This window comes from Seriola dumerili, unplaced genomic scaffold (genome assembly GCF_002260705.1).
Source record: "Seriola dumerili isolate Sdu_G_001 unplaced genomic scaffold, Sdu_1.0 BDQW01000011.1, whole genome shotgun sequence".
Lineage (NCBI taxonomy): Eukaryota > Metazoa > Chordata > Actinopteri > Carangiformes > Carangidae > Seriola > Seriola dumerili.
In genome coordinates, this window is record NW_019174266.1 from 6,336,180 (window position 1) to 6,354,406 (window position 18,227).

The 18,227-nt window shown below is 39.6% G+C and overlaps 2 protein-coding genes across 2 annotated transcripts; one reads left to right on the top strand and one right to left on the bottom strand.

Moving 5' to 3' along the window:
- Positions 1 to 669: 669 nt before the first annotated feature.
- On the bottom strand, positions 670 to 4,151 carry gatm (glycine amidinotransferase). Its single transcript, XM_022749490.1, has 9 exons — positions 4,083 to 4,151; positions 2,924 to 3,142; positions 2,585 to 2,780; positions 2,005 to 2,195; positions 1,673 to 1,810; positions 1,306 to 1,470; positions 1,111 to 1,174; positions 899 to 1,015; positions 670 to 782 (listed from the first exon to the last, which is right to left on the bottom strand). The coding sequence occupies exons 1-9, from the start codon at positions 4,149 to 4,151 to the stop codon at positions 670 to 672; spliced, it is 1,272 nt and encodes a 423-aa protein (XP_022605211.1).
- Positions 4,152 to 9,493: 5,342 nt separating this feature from the next.
- Positions 9,494 to 17,694, top strand: LOC111224025 (very long-chain acyl-CoA synthetase-like). The gene is made up of 10 exons (XM_022748389.1): positions 9,494 to 9,968; positions 10,950 to 11,159; positions 11,266 to 11,424; positions 12,993 to 13,117; positions 14,584 to 14,778; positions 15,257 to 15,347; positions 15,554 to 15,752; positions 16,368 to 16,465; positions 16,608 to 16,738; positions 16,956 to 17,694. The coding sequence occupies exons 1-10, from the start codon at positions 9,494 to 9,496 to the stop codon at positions 17,130 to 17,132; spliced, it is 1,860 nt and encodes a 619-aa protein (XP_022604110.1). The 3' UTR covers positions 17,133 to 17,694.
- The last annotated feature ends 533 nt before the right edge of the window (positions 17,695 to 18,227 follow it).

Here is an 18,227-nt window from a genome sequence, read left to right on the forward strand (position 1 = left end):
TTTAAATAAAAAAATACTTTGGAAAAAGACAGAATTGTGGTGTCCAAGTTTTCATGTGGAGGTAGCGTTTCTCCCCCTGTACCCTAATTTGATGACATTCACATACCAAATTGTACCTTGTCCTCGAAGTTATGACTTTTCAGATGTACATGTCATAAACATGTCAGCTTCACAATAGCCAGGCCAGAAATGCAGTTAATATTGAGATTACTGACTAAAATAAAGTGATGTTCATTTGTTATTATTGAGCATATGTATATGTACTGTATATATGCTGTATATATTTCTGAACAAAGCTGTTTGCAAAGGCATTGTGATGCACAGCAATGTCAAATCAAAACAATTCATACATGTTCATTAGGACATTAAGACCCAGTCCGGAAAAGGACTTTGGTGCCACCTGTCGTTATAAGATTGCCCCATTATTAGCTTGTTTCATACTCGTTTGAAGATTACACTGTCCATTGATTTGACTTTGAGTTGCAGCAGGTGACACCCAAACATGCAAATTTAAAACTTACACAGTTTTGAAGATAACTCTTCCCCTTCATTAAACTGTGTACATACATGATTGACTAACAATACATTCGACAGTTACAGTAAAATTAAGAATCCGGACTGAGGCTTTAATCTTCAAAGCTCAATAAGAACTGCCTATTTCTGGCATGGCTAGTGGAAGTAGGACTGCAGGGTACCACGGCGGCGGACATCAGTTGTCCAGCAGTGGAAGCCGCCACCCAGGGAGTTGGCATGGCGAATGTTCACCTTTATGGTCTTGATACCTGCAACGAAAAACATATTAATGCATCATTATTACGTCGTCATTTCCTCGTAGGTGAGTTGGAAGATGAAAAATGATACGAAGATAAGAAGCAATAACTTGAATATATGAACTCACCGAGGTTCTCGAACATTTTGTGAATGGTGGATTCATTGGCGTCAACCATAACACGCTTCTCATCCAACATCAGGACATTCATGGACAACCATTTGGAGGACATCCACAGTGGGTGGTCTACACAGAAAAACACAGAGAATGTCTATTTTTCAGCAAGACTTCAAAATGCTCAGCTAATGTAAGAGAAGAAACATTTTAGTTTCAGTACGCACCATCAGGGATGAGAGGTGTTGGAGGTTTCACAATAGTCCAGCCGGCCTTCTTGAACATGTCAACCTGAGTTCAGGAACGGAGAGCAGTGGTGAACATGAGGCACTTTGCAGTGTTTTATCAAAGCAAGATAAAGTATCGGTTCACAAGAGGGCAGCGCAGGAAATGAACAATAGACCTTTGCTGCCTTACAGTACCTGGCGACACGGGCGGTCAGGGTTTGACAGCACCAGTCCTGGCCCGATGATGTTAAAAGTGGCATCAATGTGCATGGGGTTAGGATCCTTGAAAGAGATTATGTGGATCTTGTATTCTGGGGCTAGATGACGACGCATCCATTCAATTCCCATGTAATTTGTAACCTGCAAAAAAACCCCAGAAGTTTCATGTAGTGTACGTTCTTAAACACTGCAGGGAAGCGTTATTTATAGTAAATTGGCATTGAGAGTTTTGCTTCATCAAATCTTTGGTTCTGCACGTTCCATGTTGCTCTTCACTCTGACATTTAAGCAATAGGCTGTCGTATAAGAATGAAGGATCTTATAAGTTGAAGAGCCTTTTTACCTGACTCCTCTGTACGAAAAGGTCCCGCCCAGCTCGAATGAAATCAGCAGCATCGAAGCAGGGCTCGTGCTCCGTGGTCACAAACTTCCCCTCGGCGGCCAGCTTGTGTCTGTCCTCCACTGTGCGGATGGGGTAGTCCTGAATGACACCAAGCAGTGATGGTTTACACTTAAGCAATTGGGTGGTAATTTACACTTTCTTGTCACATATTGTGCAAGAAACAGCACAAGAAGAAGAGTTCAGCGGTGATATGAACACATAAGTTTGTCTTTAAGTCAAACGCGTGACAGTCCACATTATCTTCGGTTAAACTCAAAAGACAAATGCCTCACCTGATCATACAGCTCATCAGCCATAGTGGGTTTGGGAGCAGTGGTCCATTTAGCACCTTTACTGAAGTATTCCTTGATCAAAGGTCTGTAGGCCCGGTATTCAAAGAAGCGAGCTCTCCAGGCCATAGGAGCCTCAATAATCTCATTTCCCACAACCATAAGGATGTCTCTGGGCATGGCAGCATACATACCTACAAAAGATTCAACAATACACTATTAGCTCACATAGAATATGTTTACAACTAAACCTTAGATACAATCTTTTTTACTTAAGTACATAAGTGTTATCAGTAAAGAGTACTTCAAGCAATACATGTAAAAAAGGATTATATTATTGGACCATTATTACTGATGCAGTAACAAGTAAACAGTACTTTAATGTTATAGATGGTACAACATTTCTGTCTGATTTGTTGTGGAGCAGAAACATAAAGTGGCACGAACTGGAAAATAATCAGGTGAAGCACAAATACTTCATGGATTACCGGCTTTAAGTTGTGAGCTACGTTTTACACATAATTTTACATCATTTTCATAGAAGGCTTCTGATTTGTTTTTGGGTTTTCTTTTTTTTTTTTACCTGAGGATGTGAAATCTGGAGTTTTGTATTCCAGGGACCAGTTGATGGGTTCCGGCCTCCTCACATTGACGCCCTCATGACGCAGGATATTGCACATTTCTTCAATCTCAGCAACAGCTTTTTTCAAGTGGTCCGCAGGAAAAGACTGGCCGCCATGCTTCTGGTAGAATGGCCAGTACTTCTCATATGTGTTAGCCTGTTGAGAAGTTTGCAACATGACAACATGCAGGTCATCTCATTGTCTCGTGGTGTGAGTTTTGATTCTCCTGCAGTGGCTTACACATTAAGATTATGTCATTCGCATGTTTCAGAAAAATTGATTTTGATGTTAGAGCTTACTTTCACTTCCACGGTGAAGGGAGGCACTTGGGCATTTTCAGCACGACCCACAATCACCTCCTCGAGAGGGTCCCATTCATTGTAGCTGCAGACAGGACATTCCTGCTGCACAGGCTCAGTAACATGTTCCACTTCAACCACATGCTGCATCTGTGCAGCTCCTGCACTTGAAGTGCTCTGAAAAGCCCTCTGCACCCATCCAGTCACCGCACGGCCAAGCTGAGGAGGGAGAAAAAAAATGAACCATAAGTTTTTTTTAATATTTTCTGCAGCACAATAATGGCCTTCGGTTTTCTGCTGTAGGAGTGAAATAACAGATTTTGAGAACGGCTTTCATATAAAAGTTTACATTTCTTTAGATTTAATAGATCTTCTCTGGTAAGAAATACAATTTATACATATTAATACAATCTTTGCATTAGTTGTAAACAACACTAGCTGTGTGTAAACACCGTTGCTGTATGTTATTTGCTGTATTTCTTACTTTGTTTTGGTGCAAGAAATGAGGCCAAATTAAAAGTGATATGGTCAGATAAATGCGTTGACAAGCAGCTCACACACATAAAGAATAATTCAAGTGGAGTGAAGCACGGTGACCTCAGTTATCAATGAGAAATGCCTTCAGTAAAGTAGATTGGTTTGGTGCCAAAGTACATGTGTTATTAAGTAGCAGCGTTATCTCCGGAGACAGGCCTTACAGTGTGGCCTCTGCTGGCTCGGAGCAGCTCTAGGGTCACTGAGTATGGGAGTGCATCTGTGCCAAACAGCTGTTCACTGTCACTCAGGGACCAAAAAAAAAAAGAGCTGTCTCAGCAACTAGAAACAAATCAATATTTGGACTAAGGTCTCTTTGACAAAATCAGTGTTTTAAAATGTTTTGGATTTGTTTTAGCCCGAACAGCCGATGAGATTGAATTTCCCCCCAGAGATTTCTGTACTTTAATCACCTAAAATGCTTAATCAGACAAACAATAAATCAATAAAGAAATCAATTAAGTGAAAGAAGCTGCTTAGATGTAACCTAGTGAAGAAAATGTCGAACATATTCTTTATTCACGTTGACTGACGTGTGCTTTTTAAACCAAAACAGAAAAAATAAAATAAATTAAATTTTTTTTTTTTTTTAAAAAGAGCAGAATGAAACCACCATAATACCAACCATGGCTCCGATCAGATGGGCAGCCTCGGCCCCCCTGCTACCTCCTCTCAGACACCTTACTCGCAGCATTGTCCACAGTAATAGTGAGTGTGTCAGGGAAATGAAACGGCAGCGCACGATCCACCTCTCAGTTTGCTCATGAATGAAGACGCCTCAGCTCGCAGCCAACTTTATAGCAGCGGGTCGAAGTGTCTCTGAGACCATTGGTCGCCTTCATGCTGTGGGGGCAACGTGACTTGAGAAAAAGCATTTCTGAAACTCAATCCCTTACGCCAGCAAATTCTTATCAACTTGGGCCACTAGCTTTAAAGATTTCCAAGGAGAACTTCTGAAAATGTCTCAGTGTTTATCAGAACATTGTCATAGTTGCTAAACACCCAGTAAAATGATATTACATAATAGACCCCAATATTTATAGTGTGATTTCTATACATTTACCATGTAAGTCCTCTGAGTATATGGTGTTCATTTCAGAGGTGGAGGGGGAGTGTGTGCTACCCATATTGAGCTTTTTTTTTTTTTTTTGAGTACAGGTCTATGCATGGCTCTCTGCTGAGTTCACACACCTCCAGCTGCTGCAGGGAGCGCGACACGTGGCGCGCCTGCAAAACAGTGGAAGGTGCTTCTCACCTCACGCCGCTTTGCTGCCTTCCCTCCGCGGAGCTGCAAGATCGTAGACCGTCGGGGGAAAACGATCGGCTCTGCACATGGCTCCAGTTACTCATCTGAGCATGAGAGAGGTTCTCTCCAAGCCTGCACAAGAGCATGCAGCGGTAAATGACCATGTCTGACATCACCGCCTGCAGCAGTTTGCAGGCAGATGAGTTATCAGAAGACCACAGCATCAACTTTTTGTGTAATTTCAGACCACTTTAGAGCTATTGTTGATTTCATGCCATCCAGATTTTAGTCAAAAATCTCGTTAAATGTGTTTTTAGAATTAGATAAGATTTAGATTTATAAAATTAGATCATCCTTGTTGCTGTTTGTCGTCATGCACCGAAAACACCAAAGTAAATTCCTTGTATGTTGAAAACCTACTTGGCAGTAAACCAGATTCTGATTCTGATTCTGAGATGTACACTCCGCCAGAGTAGGCCTAACTGACATGTGGACACATCAGTGCAACCACATGTGTCTTCTGCCTAATGACAAACCTTTCCTTTGGCAGGAGGGGAGCTGGTCTGTAACCTGCTATGACCCTAAATATCCTACATTCAGATATTTTTAACCATCTACAAGGATTTTTTGGCCTAACAGGCCTCTGGGGTACGGATCCGCAGCAGCCACGAGTTGCCATGTTTGAGTGTTTTCTGCAAAATGTTGGTTATAATGAGAAAGAGGGGGGGTCTACTGGCAACCCTCAACTTCAAAGTGCTTAAGCATTTGTTGACCAGCTGCAGTAGCAATGGAGTTTGAGGGTTTCAAATGTCACAGAATGGAAAATGTCTTCACTAGACACATTTAAATTCAGACGTTATTATATTTAAATTTCAGTGTTTACTCATTTGTGAGGTGAAAATGCCTCTCAAAGGGAATTAAGACATCTTTTTAAAGAAGATCTGAAGTGTAGGCTAATTAACAGCTGAGCTCAGGCAATAAGAATGTAACCTGTAATCAATCCAATATCTCCTTTGAGCTTAGCCGGAGTAATATTTACCTACTATTTAATGCCTCCCTCCAATTTTCCATAAATGAATCAAGAGCAGAGTTCATACTGCATGTAGGTCATTAAGACATGAACATTTTTTATTATTATTTTTTTTAGATTTTCCACAGTTAATCCATCTCTTTTGTTCATCGTCCCTTGTTCTCCTCTACCTACATTGAAGAACCAGTAGGAACCAATGAGTATTTTATCACTGATTCATATGAAAAAAATTAAACTGTAAATTCAGAGGTCAGTAAATGTCTGGAAATTACCCTATAAATTGTTGGCTGTATTATGTAGTGTTACCCTCTTATTAATATTCCACAAAAAGGCCACTAGTGAACTTCAGTCAAAAGGAAGCTAATTAAATGAAACTGGCAGCTCTAGACTTAACTACTGTATACTACCTGTGATTGGGTGTCACGATAAAGTTTGTCATGCCTGCTTACGTGACTGTTTTGAATGCAGTGCAATATAATCAGTATATAATCAGTATAATATTGACATCACTTAGTTTGGGAATGTTACCAAACACATTCTGGAAGCACACCAAAGGGTGAAAAATGAGGTGATGTAATCAAAGAGATAGATAGCCTTGTGAAGGCTGTGTCACCACATGCTCCACTGAACTGTGCTCACAAGAGTTTCACAACCCACAGACCTCAGTGACCTCTGATATTACCAGGCCCTCTAAAAAAAAATCTCTGGCTGCTGCTAAAGGTTCAAAGGATCTGCACAAGGGATGCCTTCAGCTCCCAATAGCATCATTCACTCGTCCAACAGGCAGACAGAGAATTTTGTGAAATCAGCTAAAAATCACTAGAGTGTTAGGAAAACATCAGAACAAGCAGATTACAGCTGATATATAGTGCAACATGTTACTTAGTGAACTTTAGAGGTGCTGGTCGGTTTTTATTACCTTTGGACAGAGCAAGGCTAGCTGTTTCCCTCTTTCCAGTCATTATGCTAAGCTATGCAAGGCTAACTGTCGCTGTACAGAAAGTGTTTCCCTAAAATGATAAGCCATTGCTTTAAGGCCCTTATCATGTCAGTTGATATTGTGCTTCAGTCGTACTTGTTCCCAAATATCAGGCTGTAAAACCAAAGTGTTGAACTAAAACAGCTGCAGAGTTGAGCGTTAGACCCATAGTCCCATTTCATAACGGCTAATCTTCAGTGCATCTGACTTGAAGTCTTCTGACTTGAAATTGTTTGAATGAATGTTGTGATATGGGTTCACTAAACTCATCAAATCACTTTGGTAAAAAAAACAAAAAATAAACAAAAATAAAACATGGATAGTGCACAATGGCATACTTCCCAGCATGCATTTTTATCTGGTCTTCAAATCTGCACAACGCTCCTTCTGAGAAAAATTGCACAATGGATTCTTCTTCTGTGTCTCGTTAATCAATGTTTAGAGCTTCGCATTCAGTCCCACAGTGGACTGCACGGCAAATAATGAAATGACCCTTCAAACGCCTTCAAACTGAGAGAACTGGAGAACAAAGCTGAGTTTAACATTTGTCACTCTGACTAAACATTGAATGTCAAATTTGATGGATTTAACTCTGCATTTTATATCACAAGTAATGCGGAGACTTTGAACAATTTATTCAACTAATTCCGTTAACTAAGGCAGCAGGGGGAATAATCAGTTTATATATAAAAAACAACTCTTTTTTTAAATTGCATCAATGTACATACTATCTGCAAATATGTTGTACTGGTACTGATATAACTGATATAGAGTCCATCTTTACAAACACATGTTATGCAGCCAAATAAGTGAATGTTGTTCAAAACCACCAGGTTATTTTTTTATTTTAAAGTAATTCCCAAAGTGTACAAGTTGTTATTATTATTATTATTATTGTTATTATTATTATTTCAATTTGGAAAAAAGTAGAGATTTAGCCCACAGCCCGTTCTGTTTCACAGTTTTAACAGTTTAACAGAAGTCATGGGCTTTACAGTCACACAAATTATCAATGAATGAAAGTGGAGCCCAGACAAAGAAAAGAGTGACACCTGGAGGAATTTAAAACTGTTTCAAAAAAGAATATTCAGAGAATGTGTGTGTTTTTTCTTGTGTTTGTTTGAGTGTGTGTGTTTACCTTCATGCATATGTAGTCAATCAGCAGAATTTAAAATCTGTAATCCAAATTTAAATACATGGTAGGTCCCATTACCAGCTGCTGAAAGTAACATTTACTCAAGTACAATTCTGAGTTACTTTCCTTGAATATTTCCATGCCACTTTATACTCCTGCGCCACTGCACTTCAGAGGGAAATACATATGCTTTTTACTCCACTATTAAAAGCTTGTGTTACAAGTTATTAATCAGATTGAGATTTTGATATAAAAAAAACTACAACACACCCAACCTTCCCAACCTTTTTGACCTGTGACCCCTTATGAAAAAGCAGTGAAGTTGGGGCCCCCTTGTTATGTCTCAGATGAGTTGTTAGAGTTGTTACCAAGAGACATGTCCCCTCTAAACTTCTCAGATGGTTTCATTTAAGTTACTGTTTGCAGCCCAAAGAGATCAAATGTTCCAATATTTCATAAAAAAAGAAGAAGCAAAGAATACAGGAAAGTCTAATAAAGAAATTTAAAGCACAACTTTCTTTTTTTTCTCTTAACCTTTTTAAAATACACCGTCCCATCCAAGGTTAGCGTCACTTGAGGGTGTGTTTTGGTGTGTACCAGACTTAGTCTTCACACAAGCTTGACGAATTATACGTTGCTTGACAGCTATAAGTCTCCTGATTCTATCTGAGAAATGAAATTACAATCACAGAATTGGTTTAGACTTGTGGCTATGGTTTCAAAATGTTTTCCACACAAATAGCCCACTGCTACAGGCCTCGGAAGTCCCATTTTATGCCAAGAAATAGGCAAAAAAAACAAACAAATAGCTTACATTTTGACCGTGTTTGTGCCTCTGTAATTTTGGTTCAGTAACTCTCATACTCATTCTGACTTTTTGGTTGTATAATTTGAAAAGCAATTACCTTTTTTTTTAATTTTAGGTACAAGTCTGTGGGGCGTCTGTTAAAGGATACACAACCCTATTGTCACCTCTTGACCCCTCAGATTTATCATATCTGGACTAAATGACCAAACTGTGTGTAGAAGTGTAACATGCCCATTTTAACTATATGACCACCAATGATAAGAGAAACTCAAAATGCTATTTTTGTCAGTTTAAATTGTCAGTTGTCTGAATGTCTGGTATTTGCAGCTCTGCCCACTGAACCATCTGACCCTGGACAAGCAGCAGTGTTGTTTACATCCAGTAGCCTCAACAGCCTTTTTCAGCCGACCCTGACACTGATTATAAGTGTGAGTGATAGGTTGCTGAATTCTCTTCTTTTTTTTTTTTCTTTTTCTTACATCCTTAAATGTGTTTCTCTACATAAGTTTTGATCAATTCATTGTAGTTTGAAGAGAATTCCCCTTCTTTCCTCCAGTGGCAGAGCAAGTCCAGTCTTTGCAGTAAAAAAAAAACCATGTGACGCTGTTTATGTGAAATCTGCAGTTACCCTCAATCTCTATAAATTCCTACATATTCAAACATCTGACCTTTTCTATTGACCTAACTAACTTTGGAGGGAATGCCCCGCCCCACTGAACAAAATCCTTATTTGCAGCATTCCCCATTTTGCAGCAGGGGCTACACCTTTTTTCTTTTTTTTTTCTTTTTTTTTTTTTTTTACAGGAACTGTGGCTTTTAAACAAGAAGCAGGATGGAGATGTATATTATTTCAGTCATTTTAGCAACTATCCTCATCATACCATTCGCATTGAAAACCTTCTCTCCTTATCTTTGGATGGATATTCTGTATTTCGGGGACCTACTGCGGATTTTCGTGAGGTTTGTGTCAAGGCGAAGAAGGAGACCTCTCTTCTTTGTTTTGGACCGTTTCTTGGAGCAGACCGCCGCGCTGCCACACAAGCCCTTCATTGTGTTTGAAAATGAGATATACTCGTACACTCACACGGATAAAAGGAGTAACAAAGTGGCCAACGCGCTCCGGACTCAGCGCGGTTACAGAGCCGGAGACACCGTCGCACTGTTCATGGGGAATGAACCCGCCTTCTTGTTTACCTGGCTGGCTTTGGCTAAGTTAGGGTCTCCTGTGGCTCTGCTCAACCACAACATCCGCACCAAGTCTCTGCTGCACTGCTTTAACTGCTGCAAGGCTAAAGTGCTGATAGCAGCCTCAGGTATGCATCTGTGTTTTTATAAACAAAACTTATAGGAAACACCAGTTCTGCTCTTGTTGACTTCCGTCATAGGCTGCATTGATTTTTTTTTTTTTTTTTTTTTTTTTTTTTAATGGCCGTGAAACTAAAGTATTCGTGTCTGGTTTGAGTTTAACCTCTGTCATGCCCAGAGATTCAAGCAGTTTTTAAAAGAAGTTATGATTTCTTTTTTCTTGGTACAGTGTAAAAGTCCATTTAACAATTTGAATTCCTTTATATAAATAGAAGCGCACAAACAAATAAACAAATACAAGTTTTAAACTGACATAGTATACTGTACAGAGTTTTCTCTTTTCATCACAGTGGGGCAAGTGACTGGTACAGCTGATATTTCCTAAGAGATGTAAAAGGGATTTGGAGAATTATCCTGGACGGAGCCCTGCCAGGATGATTCAGTGGGATTCATGGGACATGAGCTACTTATTCAATGGAGATGACATACTAAAAATATTTGAGTTTAAATATTGATCTGAAATTATTTTATAACCAGTTGAAGTTAAATTTTCAAGCTTCTGTGAAAAATCTAGATTTCTGTTTCTTTTGTCGGATGAAAAATTACGTTTTTGTTTGATCTTCGTTCAGATACAAGAATCTGTGGTTTGACGAGGCTCAGTAGGTATTTTCAGGGGTCTCAAAATGGCTTTCAGGTTACTAGAGAGTTCTTAAACAACCCAGGGATGCAAACAGTACTTTTGTTCTCAAAACACTGCAGTGCACATTGTCATCGTCTCCTGAACTTCTTCCCATAGTTCACTAAATATCCCCCAGCTTCTAGGCTCAGATGATCCTCAGTTACTGCTGCCCACACCAATAATTGAACGTGAAACCTGGTCTTCCACTTGGCTTTAATCATACTTGCATTTTCTGTAAAGCTTCGTTTTTCACTGCCACTACTGGGCCACTAGGCAAGTCTGCATGATTGTGCTGTATGACCCTCTCCAGAACTAAAGGACGCCGTGGAGGATGTGCTGCCCTCCCTGACAGAGCAGGGCGTCACCGTCCTCCTGATGACCAAACACTGTGACACACCTGGAATCGAGAGCTTCTCTGATAAAGTGGACGAGGCGCCGGACACCCCGCTCCCTCAGTCCCTCCGATCGCACATCACATTCAAAAGTCCTGCAGTTTATATTTACACCTCTGGAACTACAGGTACTGCAGTGGCTGCATTTGTCCGTTTCCTTTTCAGGTTCATGTGATGATAACATTTCCCCATAAGAAGATGTCACAAGCCCGTTTGTGTCTTGTTGTATTTCAGGTCTCCCTAAGGCAGCTGTGGTCAATCAGAACCGCCTCCTGACAGCTCTGGCTGTTTTAGCTTCAAATGGTGTAATGCCTAGTGATGTCATCTACCTCAACCTGCCTCTGTACCACACAGCTGGATTTATTGTGGGCTTTATTGGCTCCATTGAGACAGGTGAGGCGATTGAGCTCTAGCTAAAACCGTTGTGGCCTCAGCTCAAAAAAGAATTTGTGTGAGATTCCTTGGAGATGGATGAGATAAAGAGTTGTTAGGTTGTTTCATGCATTTCAGGCTGTTAAATAATTAGTTATAGTTCGATGTGTACAGCAGCAGGGACGAGACAGCTGTGTTGCCAGGTGCTGAACCGCTGAAGATGCTAGAGTTATCATATTTCAGGCCAAACTGTTGTACAGCTTCAAAATCACCGCATCAAACAAACTGATTTGATGCTTGAACCAAACAAAAGCTGTAAAGCACAATCACAAAGAGGTTTTGAGAGGCGGGGTTGAAATCAAAGCAGAGATGTGATGGATAATTTAAAGCAGATCCAGGTTCAGGTTGTTGTTATATATTACTGACAAGAGGAAATTGTCCTGCTTCTTAGGGCAAACAAACCATTTAAAAACCGATTGGGTTTGCTGAAAAATGCATCGTCACAAAGCTGAAGAGAAAGCTGTTTTTCTCGCGTCATAAAAAGTTAATGTTTTTGGACAGACGTCGTTTTCACAGGACAGCGATGATGACTTAACATACGATGAATAATCAGCTCTGAATCATTTTAATGATGTGGAAAAGCACAGAAACTATGACATGTTTACAATGTAGTAGCTACATTCAAGGTTTTTTTTTTTTTTTTTTTTAAAGAATTATTCATCTTCCAACATGCACTGGCTTCCCACCATCAGTTTTATTTGATGCTGGAGATATCACTCCAAGCTGTTTCGATGGAGGTGCTCATACACCAGCTGTGCCCCGTGAAGACCATGCAGGTTCCTGATAGAAGGACCCCTGTTACATGGCCTTCACGAGGTTCTCACACATAACCTTTTGCAAAATCGTAAACAGAATTGAACACTTCTCCACGTTACACAAAAGTGATGTCCCTGCTACCCCTTCTCCCTCTTGTTTTCCTGCCCCTGGGAAACCAAGAGAAAGAGTCTTTTGTCGCTGTGAAGCATTAATCTGAACAGAGCCGGGTCAAACAAGACCAGATTACCTCCACTTTCTAAATGCTTTTGTCTAAATAGGCTAAAGTTCACACTGCTATAATACGTCAGGGTAGGCAGCCTGAGCTAGACACATATTAGGACATATCCAGTACAGCCCCAGAACAATCACAGTCCCGCAGTTCAATGGCATAGAGTTGGTTGGCATGAGTTTTTGGAAAATATTCAAATCTTACACAAAGCCCATCTTTGATTCAGTCAATTCAAAAATATAAATTGAATGTAGAAATAACTTAATACTGTAGTTAGTGGTATTTGCAGATACATCTGAAATGTATTGGTGAATCATTAAAAAAATGTAGATAAATGTCCCTAACAAACTAAATGTCAGCTGTGTATATCTACTTTTATAACTGAATATTTGAAGTTTTAAAAGGTTGTGAACAGTAGAACTTGCTGAATGGAAAAGCCATAAAAGTGAAGCTGAATCTGTTGTCATCACATTCCTATGTTGTTAAGACCATAATCAAATTGTCTTTGTCTTTGTCTTTTTTTTTTCACTGTCTTATTTTGAAGGGTCAACTATCATCCTGAAGAGGAAGTTTTCTGCCTCTCAGTTTTGGGACGACTGCAGGAAACACAGTGTGACTGTTATCCAGTACATCGGAGAGGTGATGCGTTACCTCTGTAGCACATCAAAGGTGAAATGACTTTGACTGTTCCCGCCTTTTAACATCATGTTGTTCAGCCATTCAAAGCTCCCTGCTTCAAAACCTATAACTAAGCAGTATTGCCTTATTTCAGGATTGTTTAAGTAGGAATAATATTTGTTTTAAAAATAAAGCATTTTGAAGATTGATAGCAATATTTAGTAACTTTTAGTAACACAAACCAGGGGCAATCTCTCAGGGGTGGCAGGAGGTTAATGTGACTCAGGGGCAGGCACTACCGTAGATAAGGCCTTTAAGTGAAGAGGCTTTTGGACAGAATTTAACTGGCCTAGAATTGAAATATATTAAAAGAAAATAGATATGTATGTGCAGTTTTATTCATCTGTAGTTGCGAAGGAGCTGCCATGATTGTCCCTGATGCCTCATAATTAAAAATATTGGTCTAATTTGTTGACAGCCCTATTTAATAACCTTCATCTATTAACTGAATGCCAATTTAGTTGTAATTACTAGAGATATTGCGACTCAAACAAGCTCACCCTGGACTCTCTGGCAGGGTGCTGTGGTTACCGTGCACAATCTTCTCTGCCATCTTAACTACTGTAAAACGTCTTTGCTCTGGACAGCTGCAGAGGCAGAGCCCTGTGAACCGGCTGCAGCGAGCTGCAGGAAGATCAAGTCAGAGATAACTTTCCAGTTATCTCCTGTACATTCCCACAGAGCTGCACAGCTGGCAAACCAAACCAAAATAGAAATAGTTAAATCTCGACTATCATGTTCCAGCCTTTTGCGTCATTATCTGTAGGGCAGGAAACATTATGAATACACCAAAATTTTAGTGCTGTGGCAAATATTTAAAGATTCAAAGATATTTAATAATTGCGTACTTTTGTTATCTCTTGCAAATGTATCTGTTGAATTTAGGAGTACTGTAAACATTTTGTCTACATGTATGGCCATTCAGAGTATCAAATTGCATCACATGAAGTGCAGTCTCAATTTACTGCGTGACCCTGCACCAGTCAGAGGAGATGGTTTGTCTGTATCTGGTCACCTCTAGGAATAGATGCTGGCCTTTACTTAGGAAGGCCATATCGAGTAACTTGGCAAGTAAATTTCCCTGTACGAGTATATAACTTAAGGGTCACTTTCATTACAGTAAATTACATTTCTTATACAGAGTTTGTATGGGTTTTTTAGCGGTGAGTATTTTGAAGTCACACAGAAATATTTTTGCTTGTGTGAATGGTTTCTAATGTCAAATTCTTACATATAGACAGGGATTAGGTGTACTCCATCAGAAAGGTTTCTAATGCTAATTAAGGGCCTAATTAGATGACTGATATGAGTGTGATTAAAAGCAGCGCACTTTATAAACAGCCTAGCAGAACACATGACAGGTGCGTTCCCCCCCCCCACCCACCCTCAATCATTGATTTCTTTTATATGTGCAAAATGCTTGATCTGTTTATTTTTATTTTCATGTGAAAATACAGAGAGAAAATGACAAGGACCATAAAGTAAGACTGGCCATTGGTAATGGTGTCAGAGCAGACGTATGGAGAGAGTTTCTCAGTCGCTTTGGGAACATTCAGGTCCGAGAGTTTTACGCCTCCACTGAGGGAAATGTGGGATTTATCAACTATGCGGGGAAAATTGGAGCCATTGGACGTGTCCACTTCTTGCATCGGGTAAGGATGAGATCATCCAAAAACAAAAAAACATTCGTATTTCTGTTAACTTAGTTGAAATTTCATAGATTTAATACCTATGTATCAGGCTGTGTGATCCCACCTCAACCTCTGAGCTTTCATCAGCCTCTCATGGCGGAGCTCGGAACAGCTGTTTGAGTCTTCATCCATTCGCTGAGTCTAGTAGAGGACCATGAATGTGATGGAAAGCTCTGAAAAAGCTTGTAAGATGACCTTGAGTTTACCAAACGTACTGATCCCAGGTTGAAGAATGAGTTTCCATATAGTATTTATTTAGCGGTTCAAAAGAAATGATTATTTTTTTTATGCATCATTGGAGCTCATTCCAAAACATTCTGCATTGTGTTTGTATGTATCAACAATAGGATGACATGTACACAGTGGTTTATTCTGTTGGTATGAAGATTAACTGGGCACATATTTTACATATTACTGATGTCGTAACCTCCTCCTGTAGAAGCTGTTTCCCTACACTCTTGTCAAGTATGACACAGAGCGAGATGAACCAATCCGAGACGCTAACGGCCTCTGTGTGGAGTCACCCAAAGGTGAAGAAACAACTGTCAATATAAACTACTGAATCACACATTTCTCTATGCACTTTATAGAGATTTTTCTATACTCATTTTATGCATTATGACACTTAATATAATATCTAGATCAAGTAGTCTGTTTACAAACCAAATCATAACCCTGGTGATGGAGCAAGTAGTGCGTTAATAATGTCAGTAACGTCAGTGGCTTTCTCTTTAAGGTGAGACAGGACTGCTGGTGTCCAAGATCACAGACATCGCTCCTTTTGTCGGCTACGCCCAGAGTGAGGAACAAACGGAGAGGAAAAGACTTCGTGACGTTCTCAAGAAAGGAGATCTTTACTTCAACAGTGGAGACCTAATGAGGATTGATAAAGACAACTTCATTTACTTTCAGGATCGTGTAGGTGACACATTCAGGTACAGAGCTCTTGTGCACTATGATTTTTATTTTGACACTTGTTTATTTCTTTACAGAATAACTTGATAATTTTTACACCTTAGTATCAGCCATATTACACAACGACAAAATTAAAGACCCGAACAAACAGGATGAAACATCATAAGGTCGCTGACTTTTTACTGTAAAAGGTGAAAAGCACAAAACAGTCAGTGAAAAGATAGATGCCATTTGTGTTTCAGTTTCTGTAGTGTCACATCTTGTAGCTTTTTAGGAACACGATAAAAGTTCTCTACTCTGATAAAAGAAAACATCAAACAAAGTGGTTATGATGTTTCTTTTTCTTTCAAATGTGCTTTTGTCTTACCCTTATATTTTCATGGATAACCTCTTGCTTTAATCTTTCAGCAGTAAACAGTAAACCTTCCTGCATGTCATGCACCAGGCTCCTTTAGAAAAGCTTTGAAATTGTGGGTAAACTTGTATTTGCTGTGTCACTTTTAGCGTGCAAAGAGAGGACATGTTTTTGTTCCCCCACATGCACACACCTGTAAACTATACTTTTGCCTCATGTGTTAAAACACAAACAAACAAACTTATAGGCCTATAAAGCCGTAACCTCTTTGATCCCACAGGTGGAAAGGTGAGAATGTGGCCACGACCGAGGTGTCTGACATCCTGACCATCAGTGATTGTCTCAAAGAGGCCAACGTTTATGGAGTCCAAGTGCCAGGTGATGGTCATTTCCTCCTCCTGAACATTCTCCCAGTGTCTTTAATGAGAATATCTTGACTTCCAAAAGGCAGATCATTGAAAAGAGATATTGATTTTGGTAATGAATCAGTTTTTTTTGTTTGTTTTTTTTGTCAATGCAGGACACGAGGGCCGGATAGGAATGGCGGCTGTCACTGTGGAGGAAGGCGCCCAATTTGATGGAAGTAAAATGTATAGCCATGTGGTCAGCTACCTGCCCTCATATGCCCGACCTCGCTTTATAAGGATACAGGTAATTTCATTTCACACACACACACTTTACTGCATTTCACCAGGTACATTAAATTAAAAAAAAAAAAACTATTAATATTTGAAAAACAAACAAAAAAATGTAAATAAGACTGGGATCAATGTTTATGCCACATTGTCAGAGTTGCAGCTGCATTTTCAATGATATTTTGACACACCTGAGTATCTGAGAGAGTATCCTGTACTTTTCGTCCATGTAGAACGCTGTGGAGGTGACTGGGACTTTCAAGCAGATGAAGGTGAAGTTGGTGGAGGAGAGTTTTGATCCAGGACGTATCCAGGACCCTCTTTATGTCCTTGTCGATAATGAGAAGGCCTACATACCGCTGACGTCTCCGGTCTACTCCTCCATCATATCAGGAAACATCAAACTATGAGCAGGTTCTTAGTGTTCACTAACTGCATGCTTTTCTGACTGGCTGCATTGATACTTTTAATAGTGAACTTCCAGCTCAGGGACAGAACAAATCTCAAAGTATAACTTATACAGTATGTAGTAAACCAACATGGAGACATAAACATCTTTGTCAATAGCAGTTCATGGGAGTCAAACGTTTAAAACGTAATCGTAAGGATTAATCTCAGGGGCCAGAGTCAGCCTGCGAGGAGTGGAGGGAGTTTGATATACATAAATGATATACATATACTTACTGACAAGTGGTAATATAAATAGTGTATTTACTAGCATGATGAGGACCGCTGTTTCTAAAGTAATCTGTCTAATAATGGTGTGGAGAAGTGTTGCTGTTGGGGTGATCGCATCAAAGACACAACATGGATAAACAGATAGTGTACAGTCTAACAGTCTTCATGGAGAGCAAACTATAATGCAGTGACTTTCTCTCACAGGTACTATCTGATGTACTCAACAGATTACTTTGTTTTTAGGAAAGATGTAAGTAGCGTGTAGTGGTTTTAGAATTACTTATTATAAATGACTTTCCTAAACATTAAAGTAATTCCTGTTGTAAAACCAGAACTAGTTTTCATGTTTATGTCTGCTCTCATTTCACTCATCATACTCACAACAACAACACAAATTTTCCAAGTGTGACGTATGTGGAAAAACCACATGGTGGAGACAAATGCACACGCTGTCAGAGTCTCTGTCTCCAGGGATAAACAGTGCAGTACTAGAAACATGACAGCGACAAAAATGTTGAGCAGGACACCTGAAAATTACACCTATGTGTGATTTTTTTTTTTAACATCCTGTTTCAAAACCATGTGCATTAAAATTCTATACTGACTAACGCACTAACATTCCTCGGGGCCAAAACTATGAAAACCTTCTTCTTCGGTCCTTTAATTAACTTTAAACTTTAATTACTTTAATTAATCAACTTTGACAATTAAAACTGTACTTTACTGTCAAGCACGGTCTGTTTTAATCAGTTACAAGGCTGCTCGGATGTCACTTTTTCACTCGGTAAACAATGACTGTGTCATGTTTTTCAATGGCAGACACCTTT

Excerpts from the sequence above, each read along its gene's own strand:
- gatm (XM_022749490.1), bottom strand. The coding sequence starts at position 4,151 with ATGCTGCGAGTAAGGTGTCTGAGAGGAGGTAGCAGGGGGGCCGAGGCT. Across the intron at positions 1,811-2,004 it reads CTGATGAGCTGTATGATCAG|GACTACCCCATCCGCACAGT; the intron begins GTGAGGCATTTG and ends GGTGTCATTCAG. Across the intron at positions 1,016-1,110 it reads AACACCTCTCATCCCTGATG|ACCACCCACTGTGGATGTCC; the intron begins GTGCGTACTGAA and ends TTTTCTGTGTAG.
- LOC111224025 (XM_022748389.1), top strand. The coding sequence starts at position 9,494 with ATGTATATTATTTCAGTCATTTTAGCAACTATCCTCATCATACCATTC. Across the intron at positions 13,118-14,583 it reads ACCTCTGTAGCACATCAAAG|AGAGAAAATGACAAGGACCA; the intron begins GTGAAATGACTT and ends GTGAAAATACAG. Across the intron at positions 15,348-15,553 it reads CTGTGTGGAGTCACCCAAAG|GTGAGACAGGACTGCTGGTG; the intron begins GTGAAGAAACAA and ends TTTCTCTTTAAG.